The sequence below is a fragment of the Seriola dumerili genome, unplaced genomic scaffold (genome assembly GCF_002260705.1).
Source record: "Seriola dumerili isolate Sdu_G_001 unplaced genomic scaffold, Sdu_1.0 BDQW01000052.1, whole genome shotgun sequence".
NCBI classification, from domain to species: Eukaryota; Metazoa; Chordata; class Actinopteri; order Carangiformes; family Carangidae; genus Seriola; species Seriola dumerili.
In genome coordinates, this window is record NW_019174307.1 from 21340202 (window position 1) to 21360007 (window position 19806).

General features: G+C 40.3%; 1 protein-coding gene across 3 annotated transcripts in view; it reads left to right on the forward strand.

Moving 5' to 3' along the window:
* The first annotated feature begins 5754 nt into the window (after positions 1–5754).
* Positions 5755–19806, forward strand: part of LOC111218088 (aryl hydrocarbon receptor-like) — a 32590-nt gene continuing 18538 nt past the window's right edge. For 2 of the 3 annotated variants that reach the window (XM_022740181.1, XM_022740182.1), the window contains exons 1-2: positions 5755–6209; positions 14387–14586. In XM_022740181.1, coding sequence (XP_022595902.1) covers positions 6151–6209; positions 14387–14586 — 259 coding nt within the window. In that variant the 5' untranslated portion in view covers positions 5755–6150. The remainder of the gene's footprint in view (positions 6210–14386; positions 14587–19806) is intronic. The other variant, XM_022740183.1, reaches the window with a different exon arrangement.

The window sequence follows — 19806 nt, forward strand, 5'->3', positions numbered from 1 at the left end:
CAGTGAGGTATATCTGGCCTTCCTAAATGAAAACCACTGCAGGGCTGAATAAAAATATTACTGTGAAGTGAAATAAAGACATCGAGCCTGGTGTTGATGGCCGTGCGCTGGTGGCTCTCACACAGGAATGCACCGGGCCAAATAAACAAGCACACAGGACTGGATTAAACCCATGGGAACAGTTGCACAGCGCTCACCAGCAAACCACACGCCAAATTCTGCGGCGCGGCAGCTGCCATGCTCGCATTTCCCATTTTCCACAGTCCTCGGCTGGATTTCTCTGTTACCCTGCTCAGTGTGGGGGTCTCTGTCACCACATGTAGCCTGTGGGTGGGTTGGTTAGCTTTAACTAGCTCTCAGGGGAGGAGCGGCCGGATGAGCTGAATTGAAAGTGCTGAAAAACTTCTCTTCTCTGTTGAACTTGATCCATTTCTCAGATGCAGTGTTGGAAAAATCAGGAAAAAAAAGTAATTATTCATTACTTTTACATTACAGTTACACTTGTTTAATATATACACTGCTCTCTTGTTCATAATTTGCCTGACAGATGGTGATTCAGTATTTCCTGCACCATCCAGCCTGACACTCTAATCTAGCTTCTTCAGCAGGAGCCACTTTCACTAAAAACAGACTTTGACTACAGCTCAGATCAAACTGACGGTCAGACTTGAGGTAGAAGACATCTACATCCATCTGTTGCACAAAGCTGTCTAGCTCTTAATTGTCTGAAGTAGGACTAATTTACCGTGATTTCTGGGTAAATTAAACAGAAAAACACGGCTGACTGAGCCAGCCTCGTCAAACTCGCTCGGCTCTGTTTACTCCAGCAGAAAATTCTTGCCTTCTGGAAGAATTCAAAGGTTACCAGAAGATTTTAGTGGGAAAATTCAGCAGAGACAAACAATACAAAAAGCAGCATAAAATCTCAGCTACTGTGGCGTCCTAACACGGCAGGGCTCAGCTCTTCTGCAAACAGACAGAATGACAGATGTCAGAAATATTGTTGCGGTTAGAATTACTAGAAAACCACAATCTATGAGCCATTGCTCTTTTTTGTTATTTGGTGTTACTGGTTAGCAGGTGTCACTAAGTTAGCCCGGGGCATCTAAAATACAATTTGCAGGACACATATGAATAAGGATGTGAGCCCTGGTCTCTGGTGTGACATACTTGTGTTGCAGTTTATTTCTATAGAAACTTCATTTCTAGGAGACAGAGGTTTGCCTGAGGGAGGGTGACGAACTTTTCATGCTTAAAATGAGACTGTCTTCATTCTAACCTGCATTAAAGACTGGCCTAACTACTACAGACCAGTTCTTAAATATCTCTGTGAAACTGGCCCCAGGAGTTGAGGTATTCTCACCGTTATAGCAGCATGAAGTGGCTCTTTTTCCTGCCTGTTTTCTGATCGGGAGCTTGATTGTTTGTGCAGTTTGCAGCTGCGGTCACATGATTGTGACTTTTCTGACAAGTCATCTCAGATTGCAAACATGCTTGTTTTCTTCTGGCCCAGTAGATGCCCGGTTTAAAAGCCCAAATCTGGCCCATGCACAGCATGATGAGTATGATGGTGAGGATAATAGCCAGATTTGGGCTGTGGGGCCGGGCGTATACTGAGCCAGAATAAAACAAGTATGCAGCCCAAGTGTCATTTTACTATCTTGGATGACCAATAATATTATGTTTTATATTGTATGCTGAAATATTTCACTTCATAAATCGTCTTGGTGCAGAGGCTGCTGCACATGTTGTTTTGTTCCTTTATGTAAGCTGACACGGGTTTTACTGTAGCCTTGTGCACATAGTGTAATTCACTCTTTCTTTAATGTATGACATAGTAGATTTCAGTTTTCACCAGGAAGTAATTAGTGTAATTGCTAGAAATTGAGCACTACCGCACTCATCGCATCACTGAGAAAAGCAACTTGATTACAGACAGATTACCACAACACAGCTGATGCCCACAAGTATGTAAATGATTAGTGGCATACAGTGTGTGTGTGATAATGAAGACATCTATGAACGACTGATGATGACTGTGTCTAACCGATCATCAGAATTGGTGTTAAAGGTTTGATTCCAGTGGATTCACAGGATCGTTGCAGAGATATGACCAACAAATAATCAAGTATACAGATTGACCAGCCAACAAATAAACAAACAACAGTTATTTCAACTCAGAATATCTACTTCGTCTGTGAGGGTGTCATGTCTACACAGCTGGTGTTAGGCTTCAGAATCGGGAGAATGTGACTATGACTGAATATGTCTTTTTTCGAGTCTTGATACCTGTGGCCTGAGGGCAGAGTGTATCCTCTCTCTGAGACAGAGACATAACAGAGCGAAGCCTCCACCTCAGGCGTCTCTCCGTCATCTGTGAGTCAAACTGTCAGCTGTCAAAGAAACACTGCAAACACACTGCTGAATGATGAAATCAATTGCTCCCCTTCTTTCTTTCTTTTTCTTCAGCACTTTTTCTGCACTTTGAGGTTTGTTGCAGTGCGTTTGTGTTACAGCTTTTCTCTTTTATTAAGATGTAAATTTGGAAACAGAAGTACATGTTTTTACAAAGCTGACACAACTACAAAACGGTGTCTGAAAAAACACTAAAAACTCACTCACTAGAGACATCAAACATAAAAACACCCCCACGGTTTATTTTATTGTTTACAAAACAGTGCATCAAATCATACATTTATAAATTTATAAACAAAAACAACATTAAAACTGCATGTTGAAATCTGCTTTTAAAGATACTACTTCTGCTTATGTTTTATGTCATGTTATGTGCTGCCATGTTTTTATGTTCTTTGTGCAAAGCAAATTCCCAGATGGGAAATAAAGGTTTCATTCATTTCATTCAGTGACTGACAAACCTCAGGGAATGTGAACATACAGTGACAGACAGCTGTTATGAGGAAGTAAAATGTGTCCAAGATAAATAAAATAAAATAAATACGGAGGAAGGGTGTGGAGAGCGGGAGGTGAGCATGGTCTCCGTGTTTCTCACTACCACTTTCTTAGAAAGAAGCTTTTCAAATAACTAATTAAATCAAATTATGACTGCATAGTGCAGAGCCTGACCACATAGTGAGCTTCTTATTTCAAAGAGGAGATTAGTAATGGCTTTAATCAGTGAAGCTGAGCTGTGAATTGTACATACAACATACAACAACATACAACATAATTTTCGTCCAAGGAAAATGTATCAAAAGAAATAAAGAATAAAGAAAGATAAAAAATGCATAGTAAAGGTCCCATATTTACACTTCCTGTGTTTTATTTGAAGCGTTGATCCATAAGAAGATATATTTGTGGTTTTAAGAACCAAAAACCATCTCAGTGTAGTTTTACATCTCCTCTCTCAGGCTTCTCTCTGGAGCTCTAGTAACAACAGGTCGGTGAGCCAATCAGAAGAGAGGAGGCTCTGAGCCTCTCTTCTGATTGGTTGACTGTTTTCTGACTGATCCAATACAAATATAGCAGATTTCAGGTAGAAACACTCAGAGAAACCAAATCCTGCAAGGTTTGGATGGTGGGTCCAGGTGGGCGGAGCTTGGTGACTGCTTTGTTGTGACATCACAAAGTTCCAGAAGTCCTGACGGCTGGTTTTAAGGCTCAGTTTCTGAATACAGGCTGTGTGCATTTCTCTGTGGACTGAGGCTTTGATACTTTCACAGTATTAATATAGAAGCTAGACCTGATCTATAATCAAACTACACATGGACATCTACTTTTATTCAATATGGGACTATAAACTGGGTGGCTAAATTATTAGAAACCAATATTCAACAGCACCACAAACTACATCCTCCAAAATGATCATGAAGTTGAATGTAAACCTTCATGATGGTAACATTTATTGCAGAACTGTTTTATTGGCTGCATTGGTTATAGCTAGTTATAGCTAGGTGTACCTAATAAACAGGCAACTGGGTGTATGTCTTCATTTTTTGCAGCTGTGAGCAGCTCCTCCATTTCCTTTGTGCATTGCATTGTAGGAAAAAACAGCACATTCAAAAAAAAAAAGACATTTCCAAGAGGATGTTGAGTGCAGTCTGACTAAATTTGCCACTTATTGTCCTACCTGCTTAGAAATACATTATACAGCCAGTGTGGTAGACAGCTCTGACGGCATACATCTGATTATTTTTGTTCTCAAGCTGTTTCTCATGGTTGGGCTTGGCTCCTTAGTTCAAAGAAAATTAAAGGGAAATCTTAATGCTACCGCATACAATGATAGTTTAGACAAAGTCTGCTTTTAATGTTGCGGCAGGCATTTGGGGAAGGCCCTTTCCTGTTCCAACATGACAATGCCCCTATGCACAAAGCCAGCTCCATGAAGAAATGCTTTTCCCAGATTTGTGTGTGGGAGAGATTTGAGCAGCTTGAACACCTTGGGCAGGAAACATCACCCAACATCGCCGGTCTGATCTCAGAATGGAAACAAATTCCTGCAGCCATGGTCCCAAATCTTGTGGAAAGCTTGAAACTGGAGTAGTGGAGGCAGCATATCACCGAAAGAGACGCTCAACAATCACATATGGTGTAATGTTTGTGTCTCCACATACTTTGTTTGAGTGTTAACATACTTTTGGCCATGTAATAAAGTCTGTAGTATGAATAGTTTACAAATAAAAAGTGCCCACCTACATGTATCTTTTTAACTTGTCCTGCTGGGACAAAACTTTGTGGCTGTTTATCCTCTTTCTTGTTTAAGATCTATAGCGGCTTTGACCATACTAGACGTTGTATTGCTCTGAAATGTGTTGAATTAATTAACATGCCATGAAAGGCGAAAGGGTTCTGTTTGAGACTAAGGTTTAAATATATGATTACAACAGCATATCTTAATATAAATATAGTTGGAAAAATTACATTAAAGACAGGTTGTAGCTGTTCTGCACCTTTATGATTTACATATTGAACAAAAACAAGATAATATACAGTATTGTGCAAAGGTTTTAGGCACTTTTGATGTTTGGATTCTTGTCTATCACACAGTACTGTAAGGGAAGCATCTGATCGGACCTGAATTCATTCTGCAGCAGAACAACAAGTCCGAACATACAGCCTGAGTCATAAAGACATTTCTTCAAAGACAAGAAGAACAAGGAGTCCTGCAACAGATGGCTGGACCCCCACAGAGCTCTGATCTCAACATCATGCAGTCAAGTCTGGGATTACATGAATAGATAGAAGACACAGAGACGGACTTAAATCTGAACTGAGGCAAGTTCTCCAATATGTTTGGAACAACCTTGAAAAACTGCATGCAAATATACCTACGGTGGTTACACAAAATTTGATTCAGGTTGTTTATTGCACTTTTTTATTAAACTGACTAATGCATCTTCATTTTACTTTTAGTGCCTAAACTTTTGCACAGTACTCTATGTGCATCAGATATTATCCTGCTGAATAGCTCAGGAAAAAGTCCATTTATGCAACATTTACATTGCCTGAATGTGGAAACTTGCCTAAGTATTATGGAAATTATTAGGGAAACTTTTTTTTATGTATAGTATTTCCAGCTCTGGTAGGAAATCTCAACCAAACAAGAAAATTTTCCCAATTAAGTCAACAATCTCAACACATTGTGGATGTTACAAGCAGCAGCAAAACCTACTTCAGTCATAAAGAGCCCAGTCCACCTTAAAAACACAGCTCCGACAGACTGTACGCACATTTCCTGAAAACGCCCCGTGCAAGAGAAAAAAAAAGGAAAACTTAAATGACTCTGAATAATAATAATAAAGCGGCGTTGTTTATCCAAAGAAGGTGGGTTGGACATAGGCTGAATTCTACGCCAAACTTTCCTAAACTTCTCCTTCCTCCCCCTCTTCACAAAACTTAGCAGCCGCGTTCAGTCTAGTGCCACAGTTTCACCCTCACAGCACCGCCGACCAAGGTCAGCGACGGTGGCCGCCCACAGGATCTGTCAACGCGGCAGCAAACCTCCGCGGACCCCGGCAACTTTTTTTTTTTCTTTTTGGTTTGTTTGTTTGAACATGGGAGTTGGACTCAGTGGCTGAACAAACCACAGTCCACCGACCACGGATGGAGGAAGCCCCGGTAGCCCAGGAGTGAACGAGGCAAACAAACGTTAACCCCAACGTCAAGTTTGTGAACGTTAAACGAAGTGACACCATGTTGGGAAACCCGGGGACTTATGCTAACAAGAAGAGGAAGAAGCCTGTTCTCAAACAGTAAGACTTGTCCGCAACTCTAGTGCTAAATATACGTTTTTTCTGTTTAATTTAAACATTCAAGTTGTAGTTTCTGTGGTTATCCGAGTTTCTGTTAAACTATTGGCGTAAATTTTGAACTAAAAGTTACGTACGTTTCACATTGGCCAACGTATAAAACAGTAAATGCAAAAAAAAAAAAATCGGTTTACTTTAAGTGCTGCAAGTTATAAAAAGATGGGTCATGAATTAAATGCTTAAAATGAAGATAAACCGAATTAAAGTCGATTGCAAACGTCTATCATCGACATATGACCTGTAAATTCAGAGCAAAAGTTATGATATCAACAAGTAATCCTCGTTAAGTTTGGTTCGTGTGTGTGTGTGTGTGTTGAGAGTGAGTTATGGTCTCTTTTTCTTTTCTTTTTTTCTTTTTTCGCTTCCCACTTTTTCGGACTACCTTAAGAAGTATGTGTCTAGCTTGGATCTGGCATGGATATCTTGCCCTCGCGCATTAATCACAATCAAGTTGGAGAGTCGGCTGCTGCTCTCACGCGATGCTCCGAGGAGGAGGAGGGGGGGGGGGGGGGGGGGGGGGGGGGGGGGTATGCGAGTATGTTATTGTAATCTGATACGGCCTTGCTCTTCATCGTTCTGGGATCCATGCTGGCTGTATATATATTTGTGTGTGTGTGTGCGTGTGTGTGTGTGTGTGTGTGTGTGTGTGTGTGTGTGTGTGCGTGCGCGCGTGCCTGTTCCTCTGTTTTTTTCCCACCTGTTTTGTCTTCTTGACTTTTTTTTAAAGTTTAATGCTCAGTGAACCAGGCAATACATTTATTCATAGACTGTACTTGGGACTTTATATTTCAACACATTTCTGAGGGAAATATGTTACTTTTAAAACACCACTTTATTTATTTAACAGCTAATAAGATAGATAGAGTAATGGTAGACCCATTGCTATACATGTGCTGAATATGCACTGTACAATGGTGGTAATATAATATACCATAATACGCGGTACATTAGTGCAAGTTGGGTGGCTATATACAGAGAGCTGCACAAACTTTGAGGGATCAGATTAATCCGATATATAATAAAAAGTCCAGGTGAGCAGTTTGTCCTGTTACAAGAGGAAACTATTGTGTCAGAACACAGAGGAGAACCTCTGTAGCGCAAATTTTAACTACATTTTTGGGAAAATCGTGGCTGCAATAATCCTGCTTCCACATCAGCTTCAGGTTTGTTCCTGTGCAAGTTGGGTAAATTCCTTAAAGCTGCACTCATCAATGTATTTCTATAAACAACAGATCACATGACTGTGTGATGAGAAAAGAGTTGCTTGTAGTGACAAACCCACAGAGGATTATCACTTGTTTCTGTTATCGCCTTCAGCTTCATGAATTGTTTTAGTGTTTTTCACGTCATTGTTTTGTTTTTTCCGCCATCATCAGCCTCATTAACAGCTTTTTTTTTTTTTCAGCAACAAAAGCTCCGATAAACCCATTGTACACTACTGGCCCAGCCCCAAACAATAGACAGACACTGGACCATTTAGTAGCTAAAAGGCCAGGGGCCAGTTGCATAAAACACCTTAGGTTTTCTACAGAAGTATGACACTTAAGGTTTAATTTCTCCTTAGCTGAGATAGTTACTTAAGGGTGTTGTTAAGTTATTTACAGCAATGAAAGATATTTTACAGCTGGTAAAATTCTACTGTTTCCATGGAGACTGCTAATTTGCTGTCATTAGCATTTGTGATACCTGTTGTCGCTTTTGGGAAAGGAGTAACATTAAAGAAGCTCTCCACTATCTCATCCTCCCGTTGTTTGGACAGGAACTTCACCATGGTGAACTTTGGTCGCTAAGGTCTTTTGTGCAACAATTTAACCGACTTTAAGTTAAGTTTAAGACTAAGATAAGGAGAAAACCTTAAATACTTCAGTGAACATTTTAAGGAAACCTCAAGGAAAAAACTTTAGGGTGTTTGTGCAACTGTTTTTATTTTAAAGAAACTAAAACTCAGACTTTAAGGGAAATCTTAACTTAAGGTCTTTTTGTGCAATTGGCTCCAGATGTTTTTCTTAGGAGTTGGTGGAGACCAAAATAGAGCAAGAAGAGTGAGTATTGGACATTTGTGAGTGACCCAAAGTTTCATACATACAGTAAGTGGGACACTTGAGCACATAGCTTCTGGTAATCTCTAATTAAACCTCTAATTGCCCCCCATCACAATTCATAACACAGGACGGGGTCCAACCATTACTTTTAAATTGACTGACACTAATTAGCACTAGACAACAAACTTAACTCAAGTAAAAGTTTGTTTACAAAAGTAATTGTAAACACAAAGTGGTAATAACGCCTTTTTAAAATGAGTAGCAGTTCTATTTTACAATGATTTAAAATCAGAGTGTAGTAAGTGTGAATAGGCTGTTCCCAGTGTAAATCCCAAAATAAAGAAGTGGCCTGTATGCAGACGTCTGTTTCTGAAGATGTGGGACTGAGCACTGAGGACTGAGGTTTCCTGGACGGCCCAGCTGGGCTCAGCTGCACAAAGGCACCACTGAGGCTGACTGTAAAAAGCTGTGGTCACTCAACAAGGGCATTCCACGGCAGATCTGGCCATCCAAATTCTCTGTTTTATTACCCAGATTCCTTCTGTGTGTGCTGCCAGTGTGCTTTGCCATGAATTCAACTATGTTATTAAAAGTACCTATTTAATGTTTTCTATGCACCACTTTGCAAATGAGAACAAGTCTCCCAGCAGTCTCACAGCAAACCTTTTTTTAGTCAGTTTGCAAGCAACATTGTTCTCATGCATTTAACCACTTAAACACTCAATCATTTACTTAACGTCCAAAAATGCGAACTCACAAGTTCCAAATTGGCGACCATCCTCTCATGACAAGCCCACATTTATAATGCTACTGTAGTCCTTCAGTTTGACAACCAAACAGCAAGAAGTGACAGTGATTTATTGCATTGCTTTTCACACATTGCTGTTGTACTTGCAGTGCAGCACTGTTGAATAAACAGTAACACCAGAGTAAATTCATTTGGAACCTGCTGCATCATTTCTTACCCCTGTACATTATTACTTTTTAACTGCAGCTACATGTTGCTGTGAAAAATAGTCATCTTGAAAATATGGGTTAATTATACTGTAAAGGGCTCATTAAAAGCCCTCTAGAGTGCTAAGTGGTAATGTGTGTGAATGTGTACCTAACACTGTGGATCATAAGTTGATTATAGGTTATACACTTTATAATGTGGCCATTTATTTTAGCAAGCAATGGTATCCTTAATAGGATAATAGGGATAATATGCTTCAGCAAAGGAAATATTGTTTTGCACAGTAATCTAAAGGGATTGTGAGAAACACACACACACACACACACACACACACACAAACCCACAGGCAGGCAGACATGCTGATAAGAGGTGTGGCACAACGCCAAAACACTCCTGGTGAACACCTACGCAGTTACCCTTTGTTCTTTGCCCTTTGTTTTATTTTCAAAGAAGAGTTAAACACTTTTTTATCATGTCTAACACTCTTACTGGAAGAATTACCATCAAAGACAGAGTTTGAAATAACATCTAAATGATGTGTGTTGAATGGAATATTGATCTAATGTAACTTTAATAGCCCTAACCTCAAGTAAAACTCGTTTTCTTATTATGTTATTATCTCATTAAAATTTGAAAACTGTAATGGTTTTTAATTAGTCTCATATATCATTATGTCGTATATGGTGGAGCAGGGTAAAACATAAACACATATTCTTGTCCAAGTTCCTGCTAAATGAATATGATGTAAAATATATCTCAGTACAGTGAAGCACTATCTCTAAAAGTTATAAAACGCTTTGCATGTGTGATAATAAGATAGAAGCAACCACTGCTTCCCTCCCTCACCTCTTAGACAGCTGAAGAGGCTGCTTCCTAGAGGACTACACACGCCAGAAGTTTCAGCCCAAACAAACTCCAGCCCTAGAGCTTTTAAAAAAACTTTTGGCACAAACCTGACTGCCTCTGAAAAAGTTTTTGATTTGCTCCTTCCTGGAGGATGGTACTTTCAGTGGACTCCTATAAGACACCTCCTCCCTCTGCCCAAAAAATGAAAAATGTCTTCTCATAGAAACTCCTGCATCCAATTCTCCACTGTGTCTCCAGATAGTCCGCAGTTTCTCCAGAACAGAGCCAAATACCCCACTTTCATGTCTCTGAAACTCCTCTGGAGATAGCAAATTCAACCATTTGTTGGCGATGCCTCAGATTGAATCTGCCCTCGATGCCCTTTCCTATGTGTTCATGATGCTTTTTAATTTTGTTTTGTGCTTTGCTACTGAGCAGCATTTGTACCACTTTCTGAGTGATTTTTTTTTCCCTCCCGGCATCAGCATTAAGTCAGAAATCTTTACGTTTGTGCGACTGCAAAACTCTTTGAATGTTCAACAATAATTGCTGCCACTCAGCTCCGTAGGATTGAACTGCTCTTGTTGTAACTCAATCATGTTCTTTGTTCTTGTACATTTATGTACAACACATGTTTTTGTATGAGCTCTCTGTCTGGAAAGCTCTCTCTAGGCCAGAGGCTGCTTTTGTAAACTCACTTCCAAAGTTGCAGTCTTTGTTTGTCTGCAGTCAAACATGCGTATAAAAAGCACACTTTTCATACTTGTGAGCCGATGAGTCATCCCTCTGGATGTGGCGGACACTTCATCTTCTTTAAGCAGACAAATGTGTGTCAGTAGACTTGGTTGCAACATGGGCGGCCTTATATCTGGGGCAGAGGTGTTTGGGTTCATGTCTTAGATTGAACCCACCCACTCCCCCCACCCCCCCCTTCACTGTTGAGATAAGGAATCCCAATAGAAATCAATGAATGAGGTAAACCTTTTCTACAATGAATGCCCTGATGTCTGCTGCTCAACCCCGTGATCCATAGCAAATCAAGGTGGAAAAAATGGTTCTGAATGCTGGCTTTTGTCTCCGCGAGGCATTTCTCGAGAGTGAGATCAGTCCTGCTTCATTTCTGAGAAGGTACGGCTCGGGTCTGTGGCCAGCAATTGAGTTTAGGCTCTATTCCCTGCAGACTATTCAGTGGCAGAGGAGGAAATTTAATAGCCTGTCATTAACCGAAGTTTCGGTAAAGAGAAAAATTTAGGCAACGGTAGAGAGCTTGAAGCCTGAAACTGCAGATATGCTACAGCAGTAGCTGACCTGGAATAGCTGTTGATGTTAAGCATACTCTGATGCATTTTAGGGCTGAAACCAAGTGATTTAATGTGATTAGAATTGGCCAGACTAATATAGACCACTGAGACGTTCCTCCTCCTAAACATTTGGAGAGTAAGCTGGGTCTCAGCCAGTTTAAACAGCTGTATGCTGAACATTAAAAAAACTATCAGTGACTGAAGTTCACTGTCAGTCTCATGCTCAGGGTTTGCATGGTAGCCATGTTTGATCTGATCTGAAATAACAACAGCAGTTACCAATTAAGTTAATTAACCTTAATAATTCATATTTAATAAAAATCAAAGCTATTTTTCACTGTGCAAGCTTTTGTTAGTACTTAAAGATATGTTCTTGACAGAGCGATTTGGCAACATCAAGGGGAACATTGCTTATCAATACCTCATCTATCAAATTGGGTCACATAACCTCATCAGACTCCACACTCCTCCTGCACAATGCAACTTCACAGCTGTACATCAGGGAGGCTGGCTTGGTGATAGAGATGCCCAATCCTGCAAGAGAGAATTTAGATTCATCCAAGAACCGATTCCCAACAATTAGGGGATGAAAGCACTTTACTAGAACTAGACTAAACTTGTAAGATGATTCCTGCTCAAGTCAAGTTATCTGCAGGGCGCTTTTCCTATAGAGGACTAGACGTTACTATTTATAATATTGATTAAAGAGATCCAGCAATTCCCAACAGGGGTTAGGAAAATTTCCTTTTAAGAGGCAGAAACCTCGAGCAGAACCAGGCCCAGGCCGGGCGGCAGAAATACCTGGGGGGGGGCAGGAAGGAGAAAGGGAGAAGAGAAAGAGAGGATGCTCATGTGCCTGAGGGAGCAGGCAAACTAAGTAAACAAATACATCATCAAGTTAGTTATGATGGAAATTACATTAGTTCATTTTGAGTTAAGTCATAAATCTGAGGGTTAGCATGTATCTGTATCTCTATACTGCCACACCTTTGGTTTACTGTCATAATAAGATACTTATACTCTTGAGACTTATCTATTTGTTCCTGACAGGAATGAGCTGACATATATTTTCATGTGGGTGGGTTCTCAACGCTCCGAAAAGGTTCTTTACCGCTGAATGTACCGTAGGCCTGTTGGGGTCTTAAAGCTGTGAGCCGCTCTGAGTTTTCCTCAGCAGGTGTGTGGCAGAGGAACGACAGCAGCGGTGTCGTGTGCCGTCCCAATTTGCTCCCTTTCCCTGACACTTGGTTTCACTCCCGGTGTAACATGTGTGTCTGATTTGTGAGTAATGACATGTATCTCCAGCGAGCCTCGTGAGTTTGTGCTCTGTGCTTTCAGCATGGGTGGTCAAGAGAAAGTCAAGCGGAGCAAATAAAGCCGCTGTCACGGTAAAACACTGGATTCCATCTTGACAAACTACATAAATAGCCAATGGAATGAGTTGTGGTAATTTTGTATATTTTGCGTGCTGCTGTCTGCACTATTTACTCTGGACTGGAAATTGTTTCCTTGAGAGAGAAACACCACTTTGTCTTGTTTTCGTGTTTGAAAAAAATAGAGAGTGGACTGGCTTCTTTTTTTTTCCTTCAATAAGACCAAACAGACTGGTTCATCTCACTTAAGATAAACAGTCTCGGGCATGGTATTACTTTACTTTCAGATTGGTAGTTAACAGCTGCTATAGGTAGGTAGTTGTTGAGTCCAACCTGAATGTGAGAATCTCCCAGTTAAAAAGTTAGGCAACTAACATAATTGATTTACACTTATTAACCTTAATAGCTCCTAATTGAGACCTTAAGGATTCAGGGATGTTAAGTAGCTCATGCTGTCTGTCTGTGAGCTAACATTAGCTGAAGCAACGTAACTTACCAGGAGTTTATCTTCATTACTATCACTAGGCTTGGGCAACTGTCCGGCCCAAATATCATGATATACTATATTTTCTCAGGAGGCTGAATTTTTAATGATATAATTATATATTATTACATTTTATAATGTATGGTAAGAAGTGATGCTGCCACTAAATAGCAGTTCAAAGTTTTATTTATCCCATGCACAGTAAGCCAAGCAGTAAAGTCAGGGTCAGACTCGTTAGCAGGGCAAAAAAAAATCGATATTATGGAAACATTACATATGGTGGGAAATAATAATAATAATCTAAATTATTGAATATTGGCTCATACCTAACTTTAACTGGACAACTTTGTATGTGTTATGGAATAAATATTGTGCCAAACCAAGAAGAGAAAATGGCTAAAAAATAAGGTAAATATGCCAAGAAGATGTTTTCTCTCTCACTGTCAGTGTTGCTTTTCCTGATTTTTTTATTTTTATTTTTATTTTTTATGTAGAGCCAGTTTCTGTCCACCACCACAAACACTTGGGGTTCATTTCCCAGTGTGGTACTTCCAGCTTTGTACAGCATTCAGACGGCCCTGGCATAAAAATGTTAAAAAAAAATAGAAATAAAAAGTCAGTCCCATGAGAACTTGTTTATGCAGCACAGTTCAGTATCATCTGGGAAAGCATGGTTCTACTTTCTGTTGCTGGACTGGGGAGTTTCTACTTGTTCTTTTATAGAGAGCCAAGCGGACTGATACTGATTTGTTTCAAGCTAAATGAAAATAATGATTATTGTGTTGGCATTCAGCAGCTACAGCACTCCTGTATTTAACACGCTTAACAATGGAGCTGATGTTGACTCAGAGGAACTGCAGTATTTATTAGTAACTTTTATGACAGCCTGTTGTTTCTCTGAGTAGGTCTGAAGCTGTTTGCAGCATTGCTAATAGTTAATATGGCTCATGTTTAATTGGCATATGTCACACTGCACCCCACAACAGATGCCATGGCCTGGCAGCGCCGGTTATCCAGGCCTGAACTCACTCAGTGTTGGTCCACACACTCTTAATGACAGGCTTTTTCAATCAGCATATTTAACACTTCAATAACCAGCTATGTTTTTTTTCCATTTTGGCCCCACAGAAAGAAAGTCTCTGAAGGCAATGAAGTTGTTAAATCAAACCCTTCAAAGCGACACCGGGATCGGCTGAACGGGGAGCTGGACCGCCTGACGGATCTCCTGCCCTTTTCCGAGGATGTCCGCTCTCGTCTGGACAAGCTGTCAGTCCTTCGCCTCAGTGTGGGATACCTGAGGGTCAAGAGCTACTTCAAAGGTGAGGAATATGTCTTACCTAGGATTTTCTAAAATGTCAAACACTGTCCGTGCAAATGAGACAGGACATGGACCTGGGGAATCAAATCCTAATAAGCGTTCTGCAGCTCTGACACTCAACATTGCACTATATGAACCTGACACCGCTGTCTAGATTGACACACGGTAACTGCTGCTTCAGAATAATTGCATGTTATTTAAATTCCTAGGAAACATTTTGTTCCATTGGCACAAAATTTCATTTTAAGGCTTGCACATTGTTGCAAAGTCTTCACAGACAGTGGAGTCATAACCTGCAAAAACAAGGTTAGAGAGAGTTACCAGAGTCAGACCACCACTTAACACTGCTGGAGCTGAAAGTGAATTGAGAGCAGCACATGCAAATAAACTGGCAGTACCTTTGACAGCTGAGGCAGGAATGAGAAGCATGCAGGAATCTGGTTTTAGGAAACAACACATCCTCAGTGCTCGCAACCTTACTCCACCCTCTCACCGAGCAGCACCTACAATAGTCACAAAACATATATATATACATATACATGTGTGTGTGTAATGAAATGTTTTTTTTAAGATCCAAGTCTTTACTTTAAGATAATTAGACTTGCAGGCACCCTGGTTTGTCTTTGGAAATCTGATGAGTCATGTGCGTGAGTCCATTATATGTGTGAGTCACGCACATAACATCTCCACCACCTGCAAATGATAGTTTTCTTTTGAGTGAAACAGACTAGCTGAGGTGTTGGCAGACGAGCTGCTGAGTAAGTTGCTTTAGTGCCTCTTGGCGTCACTGACGTTAAAATTTATGTGTCTGGTCTCTGTTGCTTTTTGGTACATTGTCGCTGCATTGTTCAACCTTTGTGGTACTTATACAAATCCATGTGAATCGCACATCGATTAGTGACTATCTTACTAACCAGCAGAATATAAATGAAGTTGCTTTGACGAGTTATAATTTGTATGGGCTTTGGTTTACTACTATGCTAGCTTTTTTTTAATCAAAGAATTTTTCCCCCAAGAAATAAAGTGAAGTAAAGCGTTCCAACACCATGAAATCATCAGGATTAGACATCTTTATTATTGATTTTCCATTACGATATGTTTGTCTAAGAGGGTGCTACTACACTAAGGCAGTTATCCTTCTATAATGTATTCAGTGCCACCTAATAACACAATAACATGTATTGTTATTACAACGGAAGTTTTTACATAACTAGCTGTGTTAACCCAGTGAAATTATGAATGCAGTGAAAGGAAAACATAAATCAATAAATCAGTTTATAGCTGCAGACTGTGATTCTCTCACTTGCCAACTTGCTTTCAGTGTGAATGGACGTGTTACGTGCAGTCAGAGGAGTTGTGACATTCCAGCGCTGCTTGTTCTCACACCCTTTTTTTTTTTGTTGCTCTGCAGACAAGATAGGCCGAAGTGCTGGAGTTGCGCCATCGTGTAATCATTTCAGATAGTCCTTTCCATAAACTTTGCACACCTGTGTTTACAACGTGACATTTCTAACTTGTGATGAACTTTCCCCTCGGCTTCGATTACCTGTTTTAAATCGGTTTGCATTGGTTCGTAACAGGCAGCTCATGGATTCCAGGGAGCATAAGTCAAATGTTTTGATTTCTACAGCTTGATTCATAGACAACATGTGTTTTATCAAGAGAGAACAAGTTTGTCAGTTTATGCAACTCTAGTCTTTTGAAAGCTACATTACAGGTGTGTGATATGTCATAAATTAAAATAAATTGCTTTAAATCATAAAAACTAGTTATCCATGCACGGCAGGTTCTGCCTGGTTTGCCTCTACTGTATAAATAGATAGACAGCACATGTGAAATATCAGTGGAGACATGTCAAACACCTGGGGCCAGATGTACAAATGATACATACACGCTAAAACTATGCACATGCCATTTCTCACATTTGAACCTGTACTGTTAAAAGAGCTATGCTGCAGCTCATGCAAACAGACAACCTATGCAAAGAGGGTGAGGTGAGATGGCATTCCTAATCTCGTGCATGTATAATTTGTTTGTGCAAATTTCCTGGCTTCATGCATACACAGTTTTAGTGTTTAAACTACATACTACAAAAAGAAGTTCAGCAGAGGAGAAAGCTGTCATCCTCTTCAGACATACAAACAACAGGATCTGGGATTACATGAAATTTGTGTCCCTCACCAATCACATGATACCGCTATCTTCATTTACAGTAACTTCCTTTCTTTTCCCTCTGTCCCAACTTTGACCCACAGCACTCCAGTCAAAGGTCTAGCAAAGAACATCCCTGCACCAAAGTCCCGTTGCCAAAATAAACATCCACAGAAAAGTGAAATGAAACTACTTTTCTCTGCAGCACTGAGTCAACTGCCCCTGTTTCTAAAATCAGGCAGCCCACCCGAAATAATTTTGTTGGTCTTTACATAGAAAACCTGAAATTCTTGTTGAATGTGTGCACTGATTCAAAAGTCTGCTGCGATAATGGTGGATTCATGTGCAGTTGTTTTGGAAAAAATGACATCCCTAATCAGTTTTGCTTGTGAATGCAGTGCCGGTTTCCAGCTAACTGAGTCTTGTGTCAGATTTTGGAGTTTTGACCACAAATAAACATTAAAGCTGTGGGGAACGCTAACAACTGCAGTGGCATTTGCTCTTTGTAGAGCATTGATCTCATTTGGAAAGTTCTCTGGAAATACACTGAAATCTGGATTTTTTTGAAGTTTAGTCATTCTCTTTAGACAGTCACGGACAATTTCAGGGTCTGTAATTTTTATTTTTCTTCTTTTTAGATGTTTAAGATCCTTTTAATAATATTTATGTTTCAGTGCTTGGGAGCAGAGTACATTAGTTATTGGCTGAAGACGCCCCATCCACTTCAAGATATTCATTGGTTTCCGAGAGAAAGACAAAGCACGCAATCAGTAGCTGTTAGCAGGCTGTTAGCTGGAAGAACAGGAAGTTTGTTGTGGTCAAGAGACCATTCAACAATATGAAAACAATGGACGAGATAAATTTGATGCATGTCTCCAACAGAATATCTTTGGTTTTGCTTCCTACATATATTGCATCGCCGTGTTAAAACTGATAATCAGAGCTTCACAGGGCCTTTAATGACACTAACACGTCGGCACATTGTGCTTACTGCACTTAGCAGCACACTCACATTAACATATCAAGAATATGGGCTGCACCTTGCATTGCTTACCTACTGCCTTTACACATGAAGTGAGACTATCATGGTTTCTGTGGCTTATGAGTTTGTCAATTCTCGGCTTTAGCAGAACATTTGAGCTACAAAGATGCTGTCAGGGAAATGTTGCCATGGGTAACACGATGAGAAAAGTAGGAGCTAAGTGTTTTATGACGCCTGAGCCACACTGGCCATTAAATAGTCAGGATACCTCAACCGCTGCTGCTTTAATTTCTACCCCTCTGTCTTTAATCTATCTCTTGTCATCCCCCTAACCTTATGGAAATGTAATACTCAATCACTGGACTACAGCTTTAATCACATTATGATTGATGTGTATGTGAAGGTTGCCTCTGATTACTCATGTCCTGCTCAGAGTAACACGGTGATGTGGGTCACATCTGGGTCAACACTCTTCTTCTTGTCCCTCCCCCTGAACTGAGACAAAAATGGGTCAGACACTGTCTGGCACTGGCTGCGGTGACCAGGGTTCCTCGTTAGGGGATGGAAAATTAATTAAGTGATAATAATGTTTAAAAGTCATTTTAAACCTCGACTCTTTGAAGAAAGAAAGAAAGAAAGAAAGAAAGAAAGAAAGAAAGAAAGAAAGAAAGAAAGAAAGAAATATGAAAGAAAGAATGAAAGAGAACAGGAGAGAAAAAAAGGGAAAGATTGCACGTGTGGATGAACAAGAGAAAGGAAACGTAACCGGTAATTATGTAATGTAATTGTGCATAATTCTGTGGTTGAGCAGTAAATTGTAGCTAACGCTGCAGACTGGAGTCTCTGCTAACAGTAGTGATCAGAGATTAACCCGCGATAGTCGTCCCACAAGAATAGCTCCAACGCAGGTTAAATGCCTGTCCCCTGTATGAAAGTGGCATTAGGGTGTGGATTAAAGCAGAAAGTCCACAAATGCTTTTACGGGCAGCAAACACAGCCTGTCACCCTCGACCTGTCAGCACTGGCACTGAGTGTTTATAAAAGCCCTGCTGAACAGGATCTGGTCTGTACTCGTGACTCGGCTGTTTGGGAGCCAAAATAAGTGTGTTGTTCGTTATTAGGCGGGATATCGGATTGCACGATCGCGTATCTCAGGGTTTTGTTTATCCTAATTTCACTCACCTTTAGTAAGTCAGGCTACTCTCTCTTTATTCCAACCAAGGCGTTGAATTCGCAGACACTGGATCAGAGTTCCTTCAAATTACACATTAATCCATATGACCTTTATGAGATAATAAAGTCACAGGAGCAGTGTTTACTGTAGTGCTCCTGTGGTTCACAGAGTACAAGTCTGACACAAGTTACTGACCATGCTTCATCAAACACAAAGGTCATTAGTCATGTGTCCATAAGCTTATGACTAACTGAGGATCCTCATTTTATGTTCCATAAGTACATCTTTGTTTTTCAGCACTTGAGTCGTCCATGTATCGGTGGAGAATGATTAAAGGAGCTATTTCTAAGTTTTGCTATTGCTACATAGCTAACACTAGCATGAACAGCTGTTTACTTACCAGTTTAGAAGAAGTGTTGTGAGTTCAGCATCAAACTTCATTTCCAAGAGCTGTCTCCAGAGGTGGAAAGCAACACCAATGTTAACTCTTGCGACTCACTGCAGCCTCCAATCTGCCCTGAAGATGTAGCGCTGCTCAGAGGATGTATTACAACCTCTTGTGTTATAAAGACAAAGTCAAGGTACAATCGCCACCACCCACTCCCCACAAATAGCCCCTTTAAGGCTGCAGTGCAAATAATGGATGAAAGCTCAAATTACATTTTGTGGACAAACCTCTAGAACTGCTCAGTATAGAGACCCATGTCAGCAGGCATCTCATGTTGCATTCGTATGATTGCTAGAGATGGCCAGATACAGATGTGTGTCACATGACATAGATTTTGATGTACATGTTAAACAGTGGGTGGAAACTTCCCTTTTTATTTTGAATCAAACACATTCACATGTTAAAGAAATGTAGGTGAAGGGAGGAGGACATACGGACTCTGCTCTGGCTCTGACGTAAGGACTAC